Raw genomic sequence first — 21,247 nt, 5'->3', positions numbered from 1 at the left:
TGTAGCATCTATGTTTGGGGTGCTCTAAGGGTTAAATGAAGTAATGTGTGTAAAACAAAACAGCACCTAGTATATATTAGCAAGCACACAATAGATATTAGGATCTGTTGCTCTCCTTCAGGCAAATTGAGGGCAGCAATTCAGGTAGAACTGGAATGCAGAGGGGTGTGTTTGGGAAATGGCAAGAATAGTGATTGTCACTGGAGCACAGGGTTCAGCAGGAGTGCCTGGAGATGAGTCTGCAAATGTCAGCCAACTTTGTTGTGTGGTTTCAAAATGTTTTATGAATAATTAAGAATTCCTAATACTACAAGCCTTGGTTAGAGCCTCATTACTTCATCTGGACTATTGTAGTAACTTCCTAAATGGTTTCTCTTGTTGATTCTCAAGCAAATCTGAGATTCATCTTCCTAGGTACTACCTGTACTGAGAGATCCAACACAAATGCCAACTTCTCCATTAGTGTAGTCATTCTAGAAGTTATTCGTTCTTACTAAATCTTTATGGTGCTTATTTCTTTGTCTTAATATTGCTTTTACATCTTAACTTCTCTACTAGATTTTTTTTTTGACAGGCAGAGTAGACAGTGAGAGAGAGAGACAGAGAGAAAGGTCTTCCTTTGCCGTTGGTTCACCCTCCAATGGCCACCGTGGCTGGCGCACCGCGTGGATCTGAAGGCAGGAGCCAGGTGCTTCTCCTGGTCTCCCATGGGGTGCAGGACCCAAGCACTTGAGCCATCCTCCACTGCACTCCCGGGCCACAGCAGAGAGCTGGCCTGGAAGAGGAGCAACCGGGACAGAATCCGGCGCCCTGACCGGGACTAGAACCCGGTGTGCCAGCGCCGCAGACGGAGGATTAGCCTAGTGAGCCGCGGTGCCAGCCCTAGATATTTTTTTAAGATTTATTTATTTATTTGAGAGGTAGAACTACAGGGAAAGGAGAGACAGAGAGAAAGGTCTTCCTTCCGTTGGTTCACTTGCCAAATGGCTGCAATGGCCAGAGCTGCACTGATCCGGAGCCAGGAGCTTCTTCCTGGTCTCCCATGTGGGTGCAGGGGCCCAGGCAGTTGGGCCATCTTCTACTGCTTTTCCAGGCCATAGCAGAGAGCTGGATTTGAAGAGGAACAGCCAGGACTAGAACTGGCAACTATATGGGATGCTAGTGCTGCAGGTGGAGGATTTACCTACTGTGCCATGGCGCCAGCCCCATCTACTAGATTTTTTTTTTTTTAAGATTTCTTTACTTATTTGAAAGTCAGAGTTACAGAGAGGCAGAGAGTGAGAGAGTGTGTGAGAGAGAGAGAGAGAGAGAGAGAGAGAGGCTTCCATCTGCTGATTCACTCAATTGGCTGCAACGGCCGAGCTGCACCAATCCCAATCCAGGAGCCAGGAGCTTCTTCTGGGTCTCCCACGTGGGTGCAGGGGCCCAAGGACTTGGGCCATTTTCTACTGCTTTCCCAGGCCATAGCAGAGAGCTGGATTGGAAGTGGAGCAGCCGGGTCTTGAACTGGCACCCATATGGGATGCTGGCACTGCAGATGACGGCTTTACCTGCTATGCCACAGCGCCGGCCTCCCTACTAGATTGTAAACTCCTTGAGGACTGGGACTGCCTTATCTGTTAGGTACTTATGGAAAAACTAACCATGCTTGTATCATTATTGAGTAACCAACCTACTCAACTGAATATGCTGATACTCCATAATTGAAATGATATATAATGTTTTTCTTAAAATTAGACTTAATTTTTAAAAAATAAAGTCCTGTTAATGTCAGGTTCCATCAAAGCTAAGTAGTGCTGGACCATGTTTTTAAATAACTTCGCTTTCTTTGTTTCATAATATTTTATTTTGAGAACAGGGGTGTGTCTTAATCAGACCAAACTGAATTGAACAGGACAGTTTTGGTAAAAAAAAAAAAAAAGAAAGAAACTGACAAAGGGAGAAGAAACTGTGACATTGAAATTTCAACTATTATTGCTATTTCCTTTTTTTAAAAGGAAGAAGAAGAAGAAGAGGAAAACAAGATGTCTGAAGAAGCAGAAAGACAATACCAACAAAATAAGCTGCAGGCTGACCCCATTATTCAGAAAGATCAACCAGAAACAGCGGTATCTAGTTCATTTGTGAACCTCAATTTTGAAATGGAGGAAGACTGTGAAGTAATTACAGAAAGAAAACAAAATCCAGTTTCTGTCCCACCATAGAATGAAGTGACTATCACACTTTAAGCCCTAAGGTTTTGTGTGTGTGCGTGTGTGTTTTTTTTATATATATCAGGAGCCTTCACATTCTCTATTCAGTGGGACTTAATACAATTATTTATATTTTGAATTATCTGAAAAGAAAAAATTTTTCATCATTCTTAGGCTTTATCAAGCAAAAAAAATCACATCTGAAATCAGGATAATTGTACTATACTTTTACCATGTGTTGAATTAGTGCTTTGGTTTTTAAATGATCTATAAAAAAAAATGCTAAGGATGTTCTAGAGCCCTAATCTCTAATTAAGAAGAGTAGTTATCAAGCCTGTCTGTTACTTGTGCACTTTAACATAATGAAAGAAAAGGTAAATGGGCAGATGAAGGCCAGTTAAAGCTAAGTATTGCAGTCTGATTAAAATGAGGATTTCCCTCCTAGATTTTATCATGCTATGCTTTGTTTCTATATCTGTTAATTCTGCTCTAAGGATGGCTCATTGAGTGTGTAATAAAAGGAGTAAGATGAAAGTACTTTGAATTTTCTTTCACTGAGAATAACTATTTTATGGAAAAGTATTTTGAGTTTGAGTTTCCATTTTTAAATGCAAGTTACTTAATCTTATATTATTTTTCAATAGTATTCAATTAAATAACTAGCTTTGACTATGTTTAAAAAAATACTAGTAAAAAAAAATACTAGTTATGGAATGGATTTATTAATGTATTTGCATTTGGGTCGTAATACCTAGTGATTATCCTCATGGTATCTTCTTTGTGTCACTCATTCAGCCCTTAATGCCTCCTATAGGCAAAGTGGTTGGGAGGAGATTGGGGGTCAGATGTAGTCTTAACCCATTAGGAGATGTTAAATACTGTACAAAGTGTAACAGCAGCATGATGAAGTCAGTTACCTGTCATTCACTATTCTGAAGTAGCAACAGCAAGGTGGAGAATTTACTAGAACCAGATTGGCCATTTCTCTACCTATTGGGTTATTTGTAAACTTTACAAAGTTATATGACATGAAGCTAAATTTGAAAATATTACTAGGTATGTGTGTAGAACCTTAAAAGGAGTCTTAGACTTTGGTTTGTAACTAAATATATGAAAGGAAGAATGTGTGAAATGTTTGAGAATTGTTGATCTTAAAAGTCCTTTCACAAACTTGAGCTTTTAGACATTAATGGTTTTGTTAGTAGCTTTCTAAACAACTTTAAGCTTTTAATCTTAAATATACCTATAAGATATATAAAATATGGCTTCAAACTCACAGTATACGTACAGTGGACCTATTATGGAAATCTGTTGTCAGCGAACTTGAATTGAAACTTAGGTGAAGAACTTCCAAGTTCACTGGCTAAAGTTTGAAGAATTTAGGAAGGATAATTAAACTCTTCAGTAGGAATCTCCAGTTACATGAACTCATGGTATGACTGTTCACGGTATGTGATAGTGTAATCTTTCTATTCACAGGTATAAGTTATATAATTTAATGATAAAAAGATAAAACTTCAGATGTCACCATGTAGTTTATAAGTAGTTCTAAAACATGCCAACCTTTTTTTTTCCCTCAAGTGTTTTTTAACTTCATTTCATATAGTACCTCCAACTTATATTTATTTGGTTATCAAGGACAAGCAAGTGTGTCTGAGGGTGATCTTCTAACTCTCACCCAGAGTTGGCCTAGAAACCTTTGATTGTAGAAGTAGAACATAGTGACTTAGAGAAGGTTTTATGTTTCTTGACTTTTACTTTCACTACTAGTCTAACAGCAGCCAGTCTGTAAGGTTTATAGTTATTCACTGTGCCTTAAACTTTTATACTTTTTTGTTTATGCAAACTATAATATTTCCCATAAATACATTAAATGGTTTGTCTTATTTTAAGCCTCTTTCATTTTTTCCTACTTCCTTTTCAACTCTTTTAAGAATTGTTATTTCCTGAATCATAATATTCTACTGTCTTATACTCTTTCATCTCATAAAAACCAGTGTAAATGAAGAGCCTAAATATTGAATTGACATAAATTTTCTACCAGAATTCCTTAACAAAACAGAGTTAAGTTTTGCAAAATGGAACCCTGGTGCTGGTTAATAAAGCCAGACAAAAATTTTATACCAAAAGTTTTAATGAAAGTAAAATATGAGAACCCAGAAATAAAATATTTCTACTCTAATGAATGGCAAAGTCTACAGTTTTCAATATCCATACTGTCTTAGAAGACTGAAGGCTGACTGACCATGTTAATAATTTCAACTGTCCCTTAAATGTTCAAATTCTGAATCACTGATGGCAGAAATATTCCACAAAAACGTCATCTGTAAAGATTATACAGATTTAAACTGAACCCACAGCATATCACACTTGTCATATTTGAGTTAAATGGCACCAGAACTTACCACTTCTTATAAAGCAGTATTTTATCCTATTGCTTCCAAACTTCTGCAACCAAAATTCTAGGAACCCAAACATCTGCTCTGTTCTAAAGGAATCTGAAGTCTTTTTATTTAAACCATTTCACAGGATTGGCTTCAGAGGATTCACATGCAGCATTCAAGTATATTTGGAGGAGGACAGTCCAGGCCTTCCGAGGTCATGTGTCATCAAGGTCTGCAGAGTTTTCACTGTCATTTGCAACAAGAGCTTCTCTGTTTTCATAAGTCCAGAAACCATTCAGATCTATTAGAATGGTGGTGACCGTGTCTCCTTGGTTACTGTTGATTAAATCCTGAAGAGAGATTTTCAAAGGATCCTTTGGTTTTACCATGTCAAAGATTTCATCCTACAAGAGAAAAAAATGTGTCATGGAATGAGTCATTTATCATCTATCACAATGACTTAAAATTCAGTTACTGAACTCACATAACATTTTTTCTACTTTTTTCCCTTTTCCATTTAACAGGCAAATTCCTTTTCTCTGTGTAAATCATAGAATTTTACTGGAGATAATTTAGCTATTTGATATTTATCCTTCATTCTATAGATGAAGAAAAATGCTCTGAGTTTAATCCAAGCTACATAGCTAATTAGCGGCAGAATTATCTATTATATAATAATCTATTATTATATACAGATATAACCCTATTCACTATACTTTCCTGTTGCCTTCTAATAGATGGTAAAGTGAGGTCTACACTTAATTTTTTTAAACATGAAATTGTCAACTTTATTTTAATTTGAAAGGTAGAGAGTCTTTCATATATATGTTAGCTCACTCCCCAAATATCTGCAACAACTGGGTCCAGACCAGCTGGAAGCCAGGAGCCCAGAACTCAATCCATGTCTTCCATGTGGGTGGCAGGGATCCAAGTACTTGAATCCGTTACCTGCTACTTCCCAGTGTGCATATTAGCAGGAAGCTAGAATTGGAAAGAGAACCCCAGGCAGTCTGAGATGGGATGTGGGTGTCCAAAGCAATGTCTGAACAACTGTACCAAATGCCCATATCAAGGCCTGACATGTTTTGAAAAATAAAAACTCATCAGTTGAAATAAAAATTTAGGGGCTGGCACTGTGGTGCAGCAGGTAAAGCTGCTGTCTGCAGTGCTGGCATCCCATATGGGCGCTGATTTGAGTCCTGGCTGCTCCAATTCTTATCCAGTTCCCTGCTGATGCACCTGGGAAAGCAGCTGAAGATGGCACAGGTGCTTGGACTCCTGCATTCAAACGGGAGACCTGGAAGAAACTCTTGGCTCCTGGCTTTGCCCTGGCTCCGCCTCTCCCTCTCTCTCTAGCTCTTTCAAATAAATATTTATAAAAAATAATTTTAAATGCTTCAGATATAGAGATAAAACTTCATTCCTGGGGCCAGCGCCATGGTGCAGTAGGTTAATCCTCCACCTGCGGCACTGGCATCCCATATGGGCGCTGGTTCTAGTCCCAGCTGCTCCTCTTCCAATCCAGCTCTCTGCTGTGGCCTGAGATAGCAGTGGAGGATGGTCCAAGTCCTTGGGCCCCTGCACCCGTGTGGGAGACCGGGAAGAAGCACCTGGCTCCTGGCTTCGGATCAGTGCAGCTCCGGCCATTGCGGCCATTTGGGGAGTGAACCAACGGAAGGAAGACCTTTCTCTCTGTCTCTTCCTCATTGTCTGTAATTCTACCTCTCAAAAACAAACAAACAAACAAACAAACAAAAATTTCATTCCCAAAACTGATGTTAACTTTTTACTCTAAGCCTAGGATTTGAGGAACAAGTTTGGTGTTAAAGAATTAGTCATCCAGAATGACTAAACTGCTAAAACTTGCTGGAATAGATAGAAAGAACTTCTATATAGATTTTTTAAAGATTTTATTTTTTCGAAAGAGAGTTACAGAGAGAGGCAGAGACAGATAGAGAGGTTTTTCATCCGCTGGTTCACTCCCCAATTGGCCACAACAGCCGGAGCTGCACAACAGTCGGAGCTGCATTGATCCGAAGCCAGGAGTCAGGTGCTTCTTCTGGGTCTCCCATGCGGGTGCAGGGCCCAAGCACTTGGGCCATCCTCCACTGCCCTCCCGGGCCACAGCAGAGAGCTGAACTGGAAGAGGAGCAACCGGGACAGAACTGGCACCCCAACCAGGACTAGAACCCAGGATGCCAGCGCCGCAGGAAGAGGATTAGCCTAGTGAGCTGCGGCGCCAGCCGAAACTGTTGGTTCTTAAATTACAACATTTCAAATCTGACTTATATTAGACCAAAATAGCTTTGTATCTTATACTTGGTTAAAGTGGTTAGACCATTTTTTAAAAAGACTTACTTATTTGAAAGGTAGAGTTATAGGAGTAGGGCACTGGAGGAGCTAAGACAGATGGACAGACGCACAGATTGATTGATTGATTCTGATACTGCATTCTCCAAATGGTGGCAACAGTTGGGGCTGGGCCAAGATCAGGCTCAGGCCAAAGGCAGAATCCAGGAGCTCCATCCCAGTCTCCCAAGTGGATGGCAGGGACCCAAGTACATGGACCATCGTCTGCTGCCTTCCCACATGCATTAGCAAGGAGCAGGGTTGGAAGTGGAGCAGCCAGGACTCCAACCAGTGCTCATATGGGATGCTGGTGCCACAGGTGCCAGCCTAACCTGCTGTGCCACAATGAAGGCCCTGGCTAAGGGCATTTTATTGTGTTACTCAACTTGAATCAAATGGGTAGTGGATACTGGATGTTTTTTCATAGTTTGTACATGATTACTAACATGTTAAGTACTAGCAGCACGTGTTTCAAATCGTAGGAGTGATGTCTCCTTAGATCTAACATCAAAGCAAAACAGGCAGGCTCTCTGAGGTGGCATACTAAAAAACTGCCTGATCCTAAAACAGTTTCCAAGTTAAAAATTCAGCTCATAGTGGGATAGAGTGCCAAAGGATGCATGTTATATGACTTCTCTTAGTTTAGTTTTCAGTTAAAATGAATGAATGCTTCTGCTATGGTCTTAATATGGTTTGTCCCCTAAGAGTTCATGTGCTGGAGGCATTGCCCTTGGAAGGGATTGATGCCAGTTTCTCAGTATGAGTGAGTTCTAGCGAAAGCAAGTTGTTATGAAGTGAGGTCAACCCAGACACATTGGCTGCATATGCACATGTTCCCTTTCCATTTTTCTGCCATGTTGTGACCTAGTTAAGGGGGCCCTCACCAGAGGCCACACAGATAGGGCCGCCTGGACTTTATTTTAGCCTTTAAAACTGCAAGTTAAATAAAATTCTCTTCTTTATGAAGTACGCAGCTTCAGGTATTTTGTTATAGCAATAGAAAGCAAGAATACAAGACTAACAATGCTAAAATTATAGACTTCATAAGTCAATCACTAGCCCACTGTGGTCTGTTTCTAATGATTCAAGTATCAATCCAGAATAAATAACAAGTAACTAATTTAGTATAGTATTTCATAGTTCCTAAGTTGCTTTCATATAAAATTTCATGTAATACAAATGATTAAACTAGTCATTATGATAATATTATCTGGTAACATGAACTAAAGGAAAAAGTAACCTTGACATCTTGAAATGAGACAGGATCTTGTCCATGGATTTTCATGAGTTCTTGTATGGCCTGTATTTAATGAAAATAAAGTCCATTTAAAGAAAATCAGATATACCATATACCCCCACCTTGTCCCATAGTACCTTTCTAATTCTATGTCCTTTCCTATCAACCATAAACTTCATGATCTCAATCATTCTTGCCAGTCTTTGTAACTTGCTTGATCTTGTTCCACATCCATCACATAACCACTGGCTTTTCTAGACCTATCCCTTAGCTACCAAAACTTTAGAAAAAATAGTAAGACTGCAGATTGCTATTACTTCACTGGAGTATTCTTCAACCTCAAATGGGTTGTTAGCATGGCCTAGCAATTACTCTGCTATGACTTATTCCTCTCATTTTCTACAAATACTGTCCATACATTCACCATTTTGAAAGACCCCTAATCTACCATGTCCCATTTAATCTTATACTTTGAAGAGAAATTTACTTCCATTTTTTTCTATTATATAGAAGACAAAGTTTTTCCTTTTGTATCTTTAAGAAAAAAATAATGACTGAAGACACTATGTGAACTAAAAATACTCGAGGCAAAAGTCATTAACTGGTAAATGTGAAGCTTGTTAAATAATCAACCATATATGTTCCAAATGTCACTCTGTATGTGGTGCCACTGACATCAGAGTAGTCACAGGGGATCTCTCTGAGATAGATAAAAATCTATGAGAACTCTGTTACAATGCAGTAGTTGGCCTGGTTGGTATGACCTAGGGTGCATCATCCAGGCCCAGCTTTATCACAGGATCTTGATGGGCAAAGGCTTTACAAACAGTCCAGCCTAAAAAACCTTTCCTAAAATAGATGTTTTTCTTTAAATATTAACATTCCAAGAACAGAAGATATTGTAAAGAAATCTATGAAAAAACTGTTTAAAGATATTTTTACTTCGCTTTTCTAAGACTGAGTTTTCACTTAATAAGTTTGTCTAAAATGAGGACATGCCTATGATGGGTTGCTATTGTCTTCTTGGATTAGCCACTGATTTAAGACTATATGGCATTTATTAAAAATGATTCCTAATAGTGGAGTTGTAACTTATCCTTCTAATATTTGCAGTCAATACTGCCTTGAAAAATAGGCCGGCGCTGCGGCTCACTAGGCTAATCCTCCGCCTTGCGGCACTGGCACACCGGGTTCTAGTCCCGGTCAGGGCACCGATCCTGTCCCGGTTGCCCCTCTTCCAGGCCAGCTCTCTGCTGTGGCCAGGGAGTGCAGTGGAGGATGGCCCAAGTTCTTGGGTCCTGCACCCCATGGGAGACCAGGATAAGCCCCTGGCTCCTGCCATCGGATCAGCGCGGTGCGCCGGCCGCAGCGCGCCAACCGCGGCGGCCATTGGAGGGTGAACCAATGGCAAAAGGAAGACCTTTCTCTCTGTCTCTCTCTCTCACTGTCCACTCTGCCTGTAAAAAAAAAAATAATAATAATAATAACGGAAAGTCTTTTAGGGAATTTAACATGAAAGTACGTCATTTTTGCATTAAAAAAAAATTTCTTTCTGTTGTTGATCTTGACCACATAAAAATGACACAGTCTAAGAATCTATTATGAAAATAGGATAATGGAGTAGAATACTACTGTATAAATCTATTCCACCAAGTGAAAAAATTACCACCCAAAATAAGGAAGGATTTGACAAGGGGAAGACATTGCTGCTTTTACATCTGTTACATTTGAATGTTTATCAAATTACAACCAAATTCCACTTCAGAGCTGATATTATTTGTAGAGATCAACTAAGGCTAAAATAAGTGCCTCAGCAAATCTGTCTTACCCTGAAATGAATGCAGCACATGATTCTAGCTTGTTTAAAATGATTTTCATTTTTTTTAATATAATAGCAATTAAAAAAATCTATACTTGGGGCTGGTGCTGTGGCATGGTGGGTGGGCCCACTGCCTACAGTGCTGGCATACCATGTGGGAGTCAAGTGGAGTCCCAACTACTCCACTTCCAATCTGGTTCTTTGCTATGGCCTGGGAAAGCAGTAGAAGATGGCCCAAGTCCTCAGGCCGCTGAACCCGGTTCTGGTTTTAGATTGGCCCATCCCCAGCTGTTGCAGCCATTTGGGGAGTGAGCCAGCGGATAGAAGACTTTTCTCTGCCTCTGCCTCTCTGTAGCTCTGCCTTTCAAATAAATAAATAAAGACTTATATATAAATAAAAAAGGAATCTGTGGATGCTCTGACCTTGTTTAATTAAAGCTTAGGATTTTACAAAACAGTTTTTGATCAATAAGAATGGAGAATTTCTTATGTGCCCACTTATATTTTTTAAAAATAAAAGGGAAAATCCCTAAAAGCAGATTTGATTTCCTTCTGAAATCTGTTATGTAAGTCCTTTTATTAAATTTGAAAACCACAAGTCAGGTAAACTGTCACTAAGTAGGTAATTTAAACCAAATGACATAACATGTTTAAAGAAGCAGTGACCCAAATGAGGCTTACCCTAAAGAAGTAATTAAGAGAAAAGACATTCAGATAGCCCTTGTTCTCAATATCTAGCAGTTTGAAAATATACTGGAGAGCCGCAGGTTCCTTTCTGTTTTCTAATGCAAGAACAAAGTCCAGGTAGGTCTTATAGTCCTGCAGGAAAGAAAATGACATTCATTATAGGCCTTAGTTGAAACTAACTTTTCAAGTGAATATTCGGTGATCTGAAGTTATTTTGTAATCAAAGGTGGCAAATTTTTTTTCTTAAGTTACTAACAAGTGAAACCCATCTTTTTACTTAATATTGGTTTCTAGAAATTCTATATATAGAAGCTAATCTATCTTGGACAATTTTGGGGAGCTAACTCATTTTCTTAGGTAAGAGCTGTTTCATTGCATGGGTACTTTTGTAACAGACAAAACAGTGACTAGGTGACTGTACATTGCCATTTACTTTCTTCATTTTAGTGCAGTTATTCTGGAAAGAATTTTTTATCTGGAACATAACAGTATATTTAAGTTACTATTGTGAAATGCAGTTGGCTCTCGAAAGATCTTCCAAATCCATGTGTTCTGTATCTGTGGATTCAATCAATGGTGGATTGAAAATGCTTGGAAAACAAATTTGGTATCCACAAGGGGTCCTGAAACCCCCCATGGATAGAGGGACAACTGTACACGTTTAAAATTTTTAAATCACATGAAATAATAAGAAGCCATCTTGAAACTGCCAGATATTTGACAGTGATGTGACACTGTTCTCTCCCCAGTCCCTAAAAAGGCAAAAGAATATAAATGAAGGCTGGAAGATGTACATAAAGCTACTGACCTACAAACGAGGGTCAGTCATAGATCACTTTCTATATGTGGTGAAAACAAACAGAATACTTGGAAGACTTTACATTCTTGGAAAATATTTTTAGGCTAGGTTTAAAAATTCCTTTCTGGATAAATAAGGAGCTGAAGAGATGCAGCTGCATCATTGTCTAAAACTCCATCCACAGTTGTGGCCTCTGCCTTTCTTTATTCACCAGCAGTCATTAGTATACAAAGCACCTCACTGTCCACTGTCAACAGCTGTGGGAGTCACAAAGTAGTTTCTGTGCCTTTCTTGAAACCCTTTTCCTTTGCTGTTGGTGTAAACAATGGTATTATCATATTGCTACGAAAGCTAATGTCTCTTTTGACAGTCTTTTTTTTTTTTTTAAAGATTTATTTTATTTGAAAGGTAGAGTAATGGTGAGAGTGAGATGGAGAGAAAAAGACCTTCCATCCACTGGTTCACTCCCAACATGACCACAAGGCTTGGGGCTAGGTCAGGCAGAATCCAGGAGGCTCGAACTTTATCTGGGTCTCCCACATGGGTGGCAGGGGCTCAAGTACTTAAGCCATCATGTGCTGTTTTCCAGGCACATCAGCAAGGAGCTAGATCAGAAACACAGCAGCTGGAACTTGAACCTGCACTCTGATACAGGATGCCTGAGCACTGCAGGCAGCAGCTTATCCTAGTGTGCTATACATAATACCAGCCCCCTGACAGGTTTTTTTTTGTTTGTTTGCTTTTGTTTTTGACAGGCAGGGTTAGACAGTGAGAGAGAGAGAGACAGAGAGAAAGGTCTTCCTTCCATTGGTTCACTCCCCAAATGGCCGCTACAGCCATCGTGCTGCGCCGATCCGAAGCCAGGAGCCAGGTGCTTCCTCCTGGTCTCCCATGCGGGTGCAGGGCCCAAGCATTTAGGCCATCCTCCACTGCTTTCCCGGGCCACAGCAGAGAGCTGGACTGGAAGAGGACCAACTGGGACAGAATCTGGCACCCCAACCAGGACTAAAACCCGGAGTACCTGCTCCGCAGGTGGAGGATTAACCAAGTGAGCCGTGGTGCCAGCAGTTTTTTTTAAATCATTACATACTCCTGTATGATAGGTGTGCTAACAACAAAATGAACAAAATACTAAATTTTTTTTTTTGCCCTCAGCCCACAGGGCGGTGTTTTTAAGTGAATTTATAAGACCCCAGGCTCTGAATCTTAAGTAATTTGATGTTTATACTTTTAAAAATACTGCTACATGCTGATATCAATGATGCTGTATCATATCAGGAAAAAGGCTTATGGAAACAGGGAGCCTAAGTTTTTAAAACTTAACAAATTTAAACTACCATTTCTCCATCATAAGTCAGACACTCCTGGAAAACACGGTCTAAGAAGACATTGGTCATGGTTGCTGTTCCATAGCGGGAGAGTTCTTCCTTACTGAGCATGCCGTTGTGATCCTTATCAAGATTCAAATACTGGCCTTGGGAAGAAAGATAATAAAAAGACACTTATGACCAAAATAAAACTATAATTAAAAGACAAAATAGACATTAACAAAATGTTCTTTTCATTGGTTGATTTATTTTTATTTTTATTACTGATTTGAGATTCAGAGAGTACTCCCTCTGTGTCAGTCTTTCTGCCTCTTGATATTTTTATTTTCAAACTAATTATGTTAGTTAGGGTAGTGGCCTATGTGTAATTGCATTAGCTAGCCTTGCAATCTAGATCAGAACAACCTTTAAGCTAGAACCAGTCAAAACCCACCAAGACAACGATGGCCTCTGGGCTTGTTCACATATACTATTTCCAGTGTACACTACTTCAGGACATTCCTAGGTTTCTAAATTAGATGGAGGGGGGCTGGCGCTGTGGTTCAGTGGGTTAAAACATAGGCCTGCAGCACCAGCAGCCCATATGGGCACCAGTTCGAGTCCTGGCTGCTCCACTTCCAATCCAGCTCCCTGCTAATGTGCCTGGGAAAGCACTGGAAGATGGCCTAACTCCTTGGGCCCCTGCACCCATATGGGAGACCTGGAAGAAGCTCCTGGCTTCAGATTGGCTCAGCTTTGGCCGTTGCTGGGAAGTGAACCAGTGGACGGAAGACCTCTCTCTCTCTACCTCTCTATAACTTTCAAAATAAACAAAAATAAATCTTTTTTAAAATCAATCAATTAGATGGAGGTAGGAAGCTACAAAAAGCACTAAAATGCCATCACTTGAGCACAGAGATGAGGATGCAAAAGTAGACAGAAGACTACCCAACAGGCTACTGCAGCCCACTAGCAGACTAAGGAAATGCAATGGAAGAGCAAACCTATCCCTAGAATGCCTCTTTCTGTGGACCCTGACAACACTTTCTCACATAGCAAGGCAATAGCTCATATGCATAATAAGGCTTCTAGTCAACAAACATCAAATTAATTCTGTTTGCTGTACTGAAAAGAAAGTACAGTAAGTTGGGTTCTAAAAATATAAAAGGTTGGTATTAAAAACAATTATATTTGTGTAATATAGAAAACTAGCTTTGAAGATAATTAGCCTATCATATGGTAAATTGGCCTATGTACGAAATTGTCCTCTGAACACCAATTACTTGAAAAATGCAAAATTCCAATTTTAGCTTTATGAAAGGAACATACCATAAACCCTTAAGGCAGAAGGAGCAGAAAACCAATTTGTTTCTTGACTCTCCTTGGACAGTTCTTCATCCCTTAGCTAAACAAAGAGACATAATTAGAAGATAGCAACTGTCAAGTAATGTAAGTAGTTTATTTTTACAAGATTTTTAAATTTATTTGAAAGAGTTATAGTGGGTTGCAGGGGCCCAAGTATTTGTGCCATGTTCCACAAATTTCCCAGGCTCATTAGCAGGGAGCTGGATCATAAGTGGAGCAGCCAGGACTCAACTCAGTGCCCACATGGGATGTTGGTGTGGGGCAGGCAGCGGTTTCAAATGCTGTGCCACAACATTGGCCCCTGATATAAGTAGTTTAAAAACATACGTACCTCCAATAAATCATCTAAGAAACTGCATGCTAAAATATCTTGAATTTTTATCTTCCCTTTAGAGAATATAAAGAAACATAATTATTTTATGTCATTTTAAGAACAAGAGCAACTCATTTTTAAAAGCTATAATTACACAAGACCAATTACACAATTGATGTCTTAAAAACTTATTTTAAAGGTGGAGTGACACAGAGGTATGTTTCATCTGCTGGTTTGCTCCACAAATGCCCATAATAAATAAGGAGATTATCTCCGTTTTTCTTTGGGATGTTCTGGAGTAGGAAGCAACACAGAGGTGTGGCTAAGAGCAGACAAATGGTAGTCTGCATGCCACTTCTACAGTATGTAACCTAGCTACGTCTCATTTGACTTGTGGAAAAATGTGGGTGATAATATGGGGTTATGAGAAGAAAAAGAATCCATGTGAAATGCTTAGCATGATTCTAAGTACGTAATAAAAAGTCACAACAGCTATTTTTATTTTGTCATATTTCCAAAGGAAAAGCTGTATATGTGCCTGCAGTGGCAGAGTTTTAAAAAGATCATGTTACCAGGTACTGCAACAGGACTCAGAGCTGGATTTTCAAGAATGGAGAATCAAGAACTTCAATTGGGTCTTCTCTGTTTCTTGCTCTGCCCTAATTACATGCATTTACATCTGATGAGTTAGAAAAATCGCTAATGCACACTGTTTCTGAGGGCAGACTATCTGATTCCCATACAGGATAGTTAACTTCAGACAGAAAAACACATGATGGCTAAATGACTCTCATTACATTATTTTTCATCAAAAAGCTAACAATTCTCCAGTATGTCACATATCAGGGAAAGCAAATTTTGCCAGAATAACTGGCTTCTAGGGTGGGTGTTCGGCAAAGTGGTTAAGGATAACCAGTTTCTTATTACTGGAAAGAGCTGTAACGATTGATTACCCAGTTTATATTTTTATTTTGAGGACGACATCCCCTCTGTCACACAGCTGGTTACAGTCTGTGCAGGCAAAAATAAAAGATCTTTATGTAAATCTAAACCAAAGCACTGATGCTTTTTTTTTTTTTTTTAAGATTTATTTATTTATTTGAAGGACAGAGAGAGAGGGAGAGGCAGAGGCAGACAGAGAGATCTTCCACCCGCTGGTTCACTCCCCAAATGGCCACAATGGCTGGAGCTGTGCCAATCGGAAGTCAGGAGCCAGGAGCATCTTCCTGGTCTCCCATGAGGGTACAGGGGTCCAAGGACTTGGGCCATCTTCCACTGCTTTCCCAGGCCATAGCAGAGAGCTGGATTGGAAGTGGAGCAGCTGGGACTCGAACCGGCACCCATATGGGATGCTGGCACTGCAGGCAGCAGCTTTACCTGCTACGCCACAGCGCCGGCCCCTGCTACTGTTTTTTCTGCTTTTCTCCTCCCTTGACATTCATGACATTATTAATGGCAATGGCATATTAAGAAAATAAGTGATACTTTTCAAGACTTTCTCAAGACTTATTGAGATTTAGACATAACATAATCATAATATCTAGTTAGATAGAGCTTTCCTTACCTGTTCTTAGAGGGTCTAAAAAGAAGAAGAATTTCCTAACTGCTGTACAAACATAAAAGGAGTAAAAAGATTTTTCCAGTCCATCTAACTGTGGCAAAGTAGGGATAAGTTCCAAAATGTAGTTTTCTAAATCCTGAAAACAAAAAGAATTTTAAAATATTAAATGTCCAATCCTGATTCTTTATTAGCTACTGAAATATAACTTCAGTTCTAAAGATTAGTCAGCATTAATACTCTATTGATAAAATAAGCTCATGATTATGTTTGTGGTAAAACTTTTATATTAATTTTTTATTAAACATTACAAAAAATCATTTGAGAGAGAAACAGAGCAAGGCAGAGACAGGGCTTCCATCTGTTGATTCACTCCCCAGATACTCTCAAAGCCAGGAGCCACCACCTCAATCCAGGTCCTTCTCTGGGGGTGGCAGGAACCTGATCACCGGAGTCATCACCACTGCCTCCCAGGGTCTGCAGTAGCAGGAAGCTGGAATTGGAAGACGGAGGCAGGTGCCAAACCCAGATATTCTGATATGGAAAATGGGCATCCTAACCAGTGGCTTAATTGCTAGGCCATACTCCTACCCCATACTGAAAATTTAAACTATCTCTGAATACATCACACATTCTACATAGTTCCAACCTCAAAGTAACGAATAAAATTCTCACTTCACCTATTTCCTCTCTCCTGAGGAAACCCGCAGCATCAGCTTCTGATGTAAGGAAAAGAATCATACAGCTTTCCAAAGAAAATGAATGCATATATGAGAGTACTTTAAGAAGTTCATGGAGGGCCTGGCACTGTGGTGAAGCGACTAAAGTTGCCACCTGCAATGCTGGCATCCCATAATGGTACTGGTTTGATTACCAGCTGTCCACTTCTAATTCAGCTTCCTGCTAGTGCACCTGGGAAAGCAGCAGCAGATGGCCCAAGTCCTTGGGCCCGTGCACCTACATGGGAGACCTGGAAGAACCTCCCAGCTCCTGGCTTTGGCCTGCTCCAGTCCTGGCCATCTGGGCCATAAACCAGTGAATGGAAAATCTCTCTGTCTCTCCTCTCTATAATTCTTTCAAATAATAATTAAAAAAAAGTTCATGGAATATGGAATTAAAGGATGTTGATTTTGGTACAAAATAATACTGAAATCCATGAACAGTTTTTTTCATGATAGGCATTTTCCATGAAACTTTGTTTTCAATAAATATTCGTTTGAAATGCAGAGTTAGAGAGAGAGAGGGAGAGACAGACAGAAAGAGATTTTCCATCTTTTGGTTCACTCCCCAGATGGTCGCAAAGGCAGAAGCTGGGCAGATTTGAACCAGGAGCCAGCAGCTTCTTCCAGGTCTCCCATGTGGTACAGAGGGCCCAAGGACCTGCGCCATTCTCCACTGCTTTCCCAGGCGCATTAGCAGGGAAGCAGGGAGCTGGATTGGAAGCAGAGTAGTCAGGACTCCAACTGGCACTCCCATGTGATGCCAGCACTGCAGGAGGCAGCTTAACCTGCTGTACCACAACACTGGCCCCTTCTGTGAACTGTCTGAAGTTCACCAATATAAGCCAATACATACATATATATATGTTATTTCCAGCCCTCATTTTACACAGGCTGTAGCAACATACTATGAAAATTGCTGTTGTCATTTATTAATAAACTTTATAGTCAATCCACATTGGCTCTCAAAGAGCTGCTACTATTTTAAATAGCAATGTATTATTTTAGTGAACCAATGTACCAAAATCTCTTTAATTAGAATACTACTGATGGAAATTTAGGTTGTATCTAATCTTTTACTGCCTAAGAGCAATACTCTAAGGGCTAAGCTAATTCCTCATTCATTAATACGGGATGCAATGTCTGTGGGCCTGCTGGATCAGAGTGTGCACACATGTACTTCTGACAGGCAGTAGCCAACTTTACACCCCCATGGAGCCCTTAGCAGCTCATGCTCCCACCAGTGAGGTGAAGCTATTTCCACAGTTTCCAAATTGTATACCCAGGTGTTCCAGAAATGTTACAGTGACCTCAAAGGGACCTGGCAGGCTGCTTTAAAATTTAGTGGGGAGCAGTGCTATCTGCATGACAGATGCTGCCACGGGCTAACACTCAGAAGTGCTGCACATTTTTAGCCAAGATTGCAACATATTCCTTTTGATGACATAAATCTTTCCAAAGCTGGGTTTTTGATGGCTCCTGTGAGAAAGCAAGTATCACATGGAATCCAATGCAGTAAAGGAAATGAAGATAACTATCCAATCTAACTCTCAGGTCTGAGTGGTTATACAGCTCCATGCGCAAACACATCCCATTACTAAGCAAAAATATTTTGTCAACTTATGTGTATTTTTTCAAAAGGCTAACAGGATAATAAACTTATTGAAATCTTTCATTAAATTGTTTAGAACTGATTAATAAATGGAACTGTTAAGAATTTCTTTGGGGCCAGAGTCACCATGAAAAAATTACTAAGATGTTGAGAATGTTATTAAAAGTATCTATAAAGGTTTTTGGCCGGCGCCGTGGCTCAATAGGCTAATCCTCCGCCTTGCGGCGCCGGCACACCGGGTTCTAGTCCCGGTCGGGGCACCGATCCTGTCCCGGCTGCCCCTCTTCCAGGCCAGCTCTCTGCTGTGGCCAGGGAGTGCAGTGGAGGATGGCCCAAGTGCTTGGGCCCTGCACCCCATGGGAGACCAGGATAAGCACCTGGCTCCTGCCATCGGATCAGCGTGGTGCGCCGGCCGCAGCGCGCCAACCGCAGCGGCCATTGGAGGGTGAACCAACGGCAAAAGGAAGACCTTTCTCTCTGTCTCTCTCTCTCACTGTCCACTCTGCCTGTCAAAAAAATAAAAATAAATTTAAAAAAAAAAAAAGGTTTTTGATCTTTGTCAATTTTATAGGTGAAAAATGCTATCCTAGTATAGAGTTATCTGGCATTTCCCCTAGTATGTGAAGGTAGTTTTTTCGTATGAATAAGAAGCATTTTTATTTTACTTTCTAAACACTAGTTCTATGATTTACCCAGTTTTCTTTTGGGTTAATGGCTATTTTCTTCTTGATCTCCAGGAATTTTTATTTACTGGGGGTAACTAGTCATTTGTAAATAAATTTTAGTTATTTTCCCTAGTTTGTTGTTTTAAGTTGGTTTATGATGGTCTTTGAGCTACAGATTTTTAAAAAATATTTTTTGCACGGCCCAGGCATGAATGAGGGTAGGGAAGGGGCTCTGTGTGCAGAGGTGGACTGGGGAGGGGATCTGGGAGCAGTGAGGTGGAGGGCTGACCCTCTTCCCGCCCTCCTGCTGCTCTGCCCATGGCTGGCCTTGGTGGGAAGCTGTGGCAGCACACACTGTCCATATAGTCCATGTGAATCTGCAGCAGTCATGAGGGGTTGGGGGTGAGGGCGGTCTGACCATGGGCACCCAGAATGCCGTCAGGTCATGGTGCTGGAGACCACAGCCTGCCACACGGGAAATGGAAAAGCTGCTGGCCTGGTTGGATGGGCTTATGCTGTGTACATTGTGGAAATGCAGTTTTAAAATAAATTTTAAAAATACAAAAAAATAAGAATATTTTAAAAGATTTATTTATTTGAAATGCAGAGGTACAGAGAGAGGGAAAGAAATCTTCCACTCACTGGTTCACTCCCCATATGACTTCAATGGCCAGGATTGGGCCCGGCAGAAGCAGGATCCAGGAGCTTCATCTGGGTCTCCCTTGTGGGGCCCCAAGCACTTGGGCCATCCTTCCTTGCTTTTCCAGGTACATTAGCAGGGAGCTAGATCCAAAGTGGAGCAGCTGTGACATAAACCAGTACCCATAAGGGGATGATGCTGTCACATGCTCCAGCTTAACCTGTTGTGCCACAACACTGGACCCAACCTACAGATTTTTTTTAAATTTAGCTGAATTTATTGTTTTTTAGACTTAAGAGTTTTGACACTTCCCTATTCCAAGTTTACATACATAAGTCCCCCATAGTTTCTTACTTTATCAACTTTATTTTTGCTTTGACCATTTCTTAGTAGATCTGAAATATTTTATAATTTATGGAATAGGCATCTCAAACTCGATGTATCTAAAATGGGACTCTCCTCTCATGCCTAACCCTGGTTTTCCTATTCTAGCAGTTATTTAAAACAAAAATTTAAGACTTATTTTTGGTTCCTACCTTTCTTTCACCAACACCCTACCCCAATATCCAATTCCAATACAGCCACAAGTATTTTTCTGGAGGTGAGTATAGGGAGGCATACAAAATCCATATTGATTTAATCTATTTATGGCTTTCTCTTCAGCTACCACTCACTGTGGTCAGGACCACAATCATTTCTTATATAAACTACTAAAGTAGCTGCCTTAAAGATTCCTATAAGCTATAAAGATTTTCACTCTAGCTTCCTTAAAAATCCACACAACACCCAGAGTGATCTTTTAAAATATAAATTTTAAAAAAAGATTTATTTATGTATTTGAAAGTAAGAGCTACACAGAGATTGTAAGGAGAGGCAGAAAGAAAGAGGTCTTTCCTCTACTGGTTCACTCCCCAATTGGCTGCAATGGCCAGAGCTGACCCAATCCAAAGCCAGGAGCCAGGAGCTTCCTCCAGGTCTCCCACATGGGTACAGGGGCTCAAGCACGTGGGCCATCTTCTACTGCTTTCCCTGGCCATAGCAGAGAGGTGGATCAGAAGTGGAGCAACTGGGACTTGAACTACTGCCCATATAGGATGCCGGCACTGCAGGTGGTGGCTTTACTGGCCACGCCACAGCGCCAGCCCCTTCCCATTACCCTTAAAATAAAATCCAACCCCTTACCCTTGCCTAACCCCGCTGTGTGGTGTCCAAGCCTACTTTTCCAACCTGACCTCCTTTCACTCTCTTATTTAAATGCTCTAACCACACTGGCTTCCTTCTGTTCCTAGAACAGGTCAAGTTTAATTCTGCCTTGGAAACACTGTAGTTGCTTTTCCCTCCACAATGCTGACTTCTTTCTTGTCCTTCAATACCTAAAAATCACTACCTTAAAGAGGTGCTCCTCCCATCCTTTCTTTCTAAAATAGCCCTCACCACAGACCATTTGTTTGCTTTATTGTCTTATACCCTATTTTATTTTCTCCATTTGACTTGCTACTACTTCAATTTATGTTGCTTCTAACTTAGTGTCTGTCTCCTCATTCTGCTGGGGAAAAGAGCTCCTTAAGGGTAAGGTTTAGAACAGTACTTGACACAAATTC

General features: G+C 40.4%; 2 protein-coding genes across 4 annotated transcripts in view; one reads left to right on the top strand and one right to left on the bottom strand.

The window, feature by feature from the left end:
• Window positions 1-4,088, top strand: part of LOC133769903 (signal recognition particle subunit SRP54) — an 87,886-nt gene extending 83,798 nt beyond the window's left edge. Inside the window, exon 5 of one of the 2 annotated variants that reach the window (XM_062205270.1) lies at window positions 1,998-4,088. In XM_062205270.1, the coding sequence (XP_062061254.1) occupies window positions 1,998-2,204 (207 nt within the window). In that variant the 3' untranslated portion in view covers window positions 2,205-4,088. The remainder of the gene's footprint in view (window positions 1-1,997) is intronic. The other variant, XM_062205271.1, reaches the window with a different exon arrangement.
• A 210-nt stretch (window positions 4,089-4,298) lies between these two features.
• The window catches only part of PPP2R3C (protein phosphatase 2 regulatory subunit B''gamma), a 33,830-nt gene continuing 16,881 nt past the window's right edge, over window positions 4,299-21,247 (bottom strand). Inside the window, exons 7-13 of one of the 2 annotated variants that reach the window (XM_062205272.1) lie at window positions 16,017-16,149; window positions 14,471-14,526; window positions 14,104-14,179; window positions 12,805-12,941; window positions 10,663-10,800; window positions 8,166-8,225; window positions 4,300-4,980 (exon numbers count right to left, since the gene is read on the bottom strand). In XM_062205272.1, coding sequence (XP_062061256.1) covers window positions 4,792-4,980; window positions 8,166-8,225; window positions 10,663-10,800; window positions 12,805-12,941; window positions 14,104-14,179; window positions 14,471-14,526; window positions 16,017-16,149 — 789 coding nt within the window. In that variant the 3' untranslated portion in view covers window positions 4,300-4,791. Of the gene's footprint in view, window positions 4,981-8,165; window positions 8,226-10,662; window positions 10,801-12,804; window positions 12,942-14,103; window positions 14,180-14,470; window positions 14,527-16,016; window positions 16,150-21,247 lie in introns of both variants that reach the window. The other variant, XM_062205273.1, reaches the window with a different exon arrangement.

The sequence above is a fragment of the Lepus europaeus genome, chromosome 11 (genome assembly GCF_033115175.1).
Source record: "Lepus europaeus isolate LE1 chromosome 11, mLepTim1.pri, whole genome shotgun sequence".
Classification (NCBI taxonomy): domain Eukaryota; kingdom Metazoa; phylum Chordata; class Mammalia; order Lagomorpha; family Leporidae; genus Lepus; species Lepus europaeus.
The sequence above is the reverse complement of the archived record's forward strand: the minus strand, read 5'-3'. Positions and strand labels throughout refer to the sequence as shown.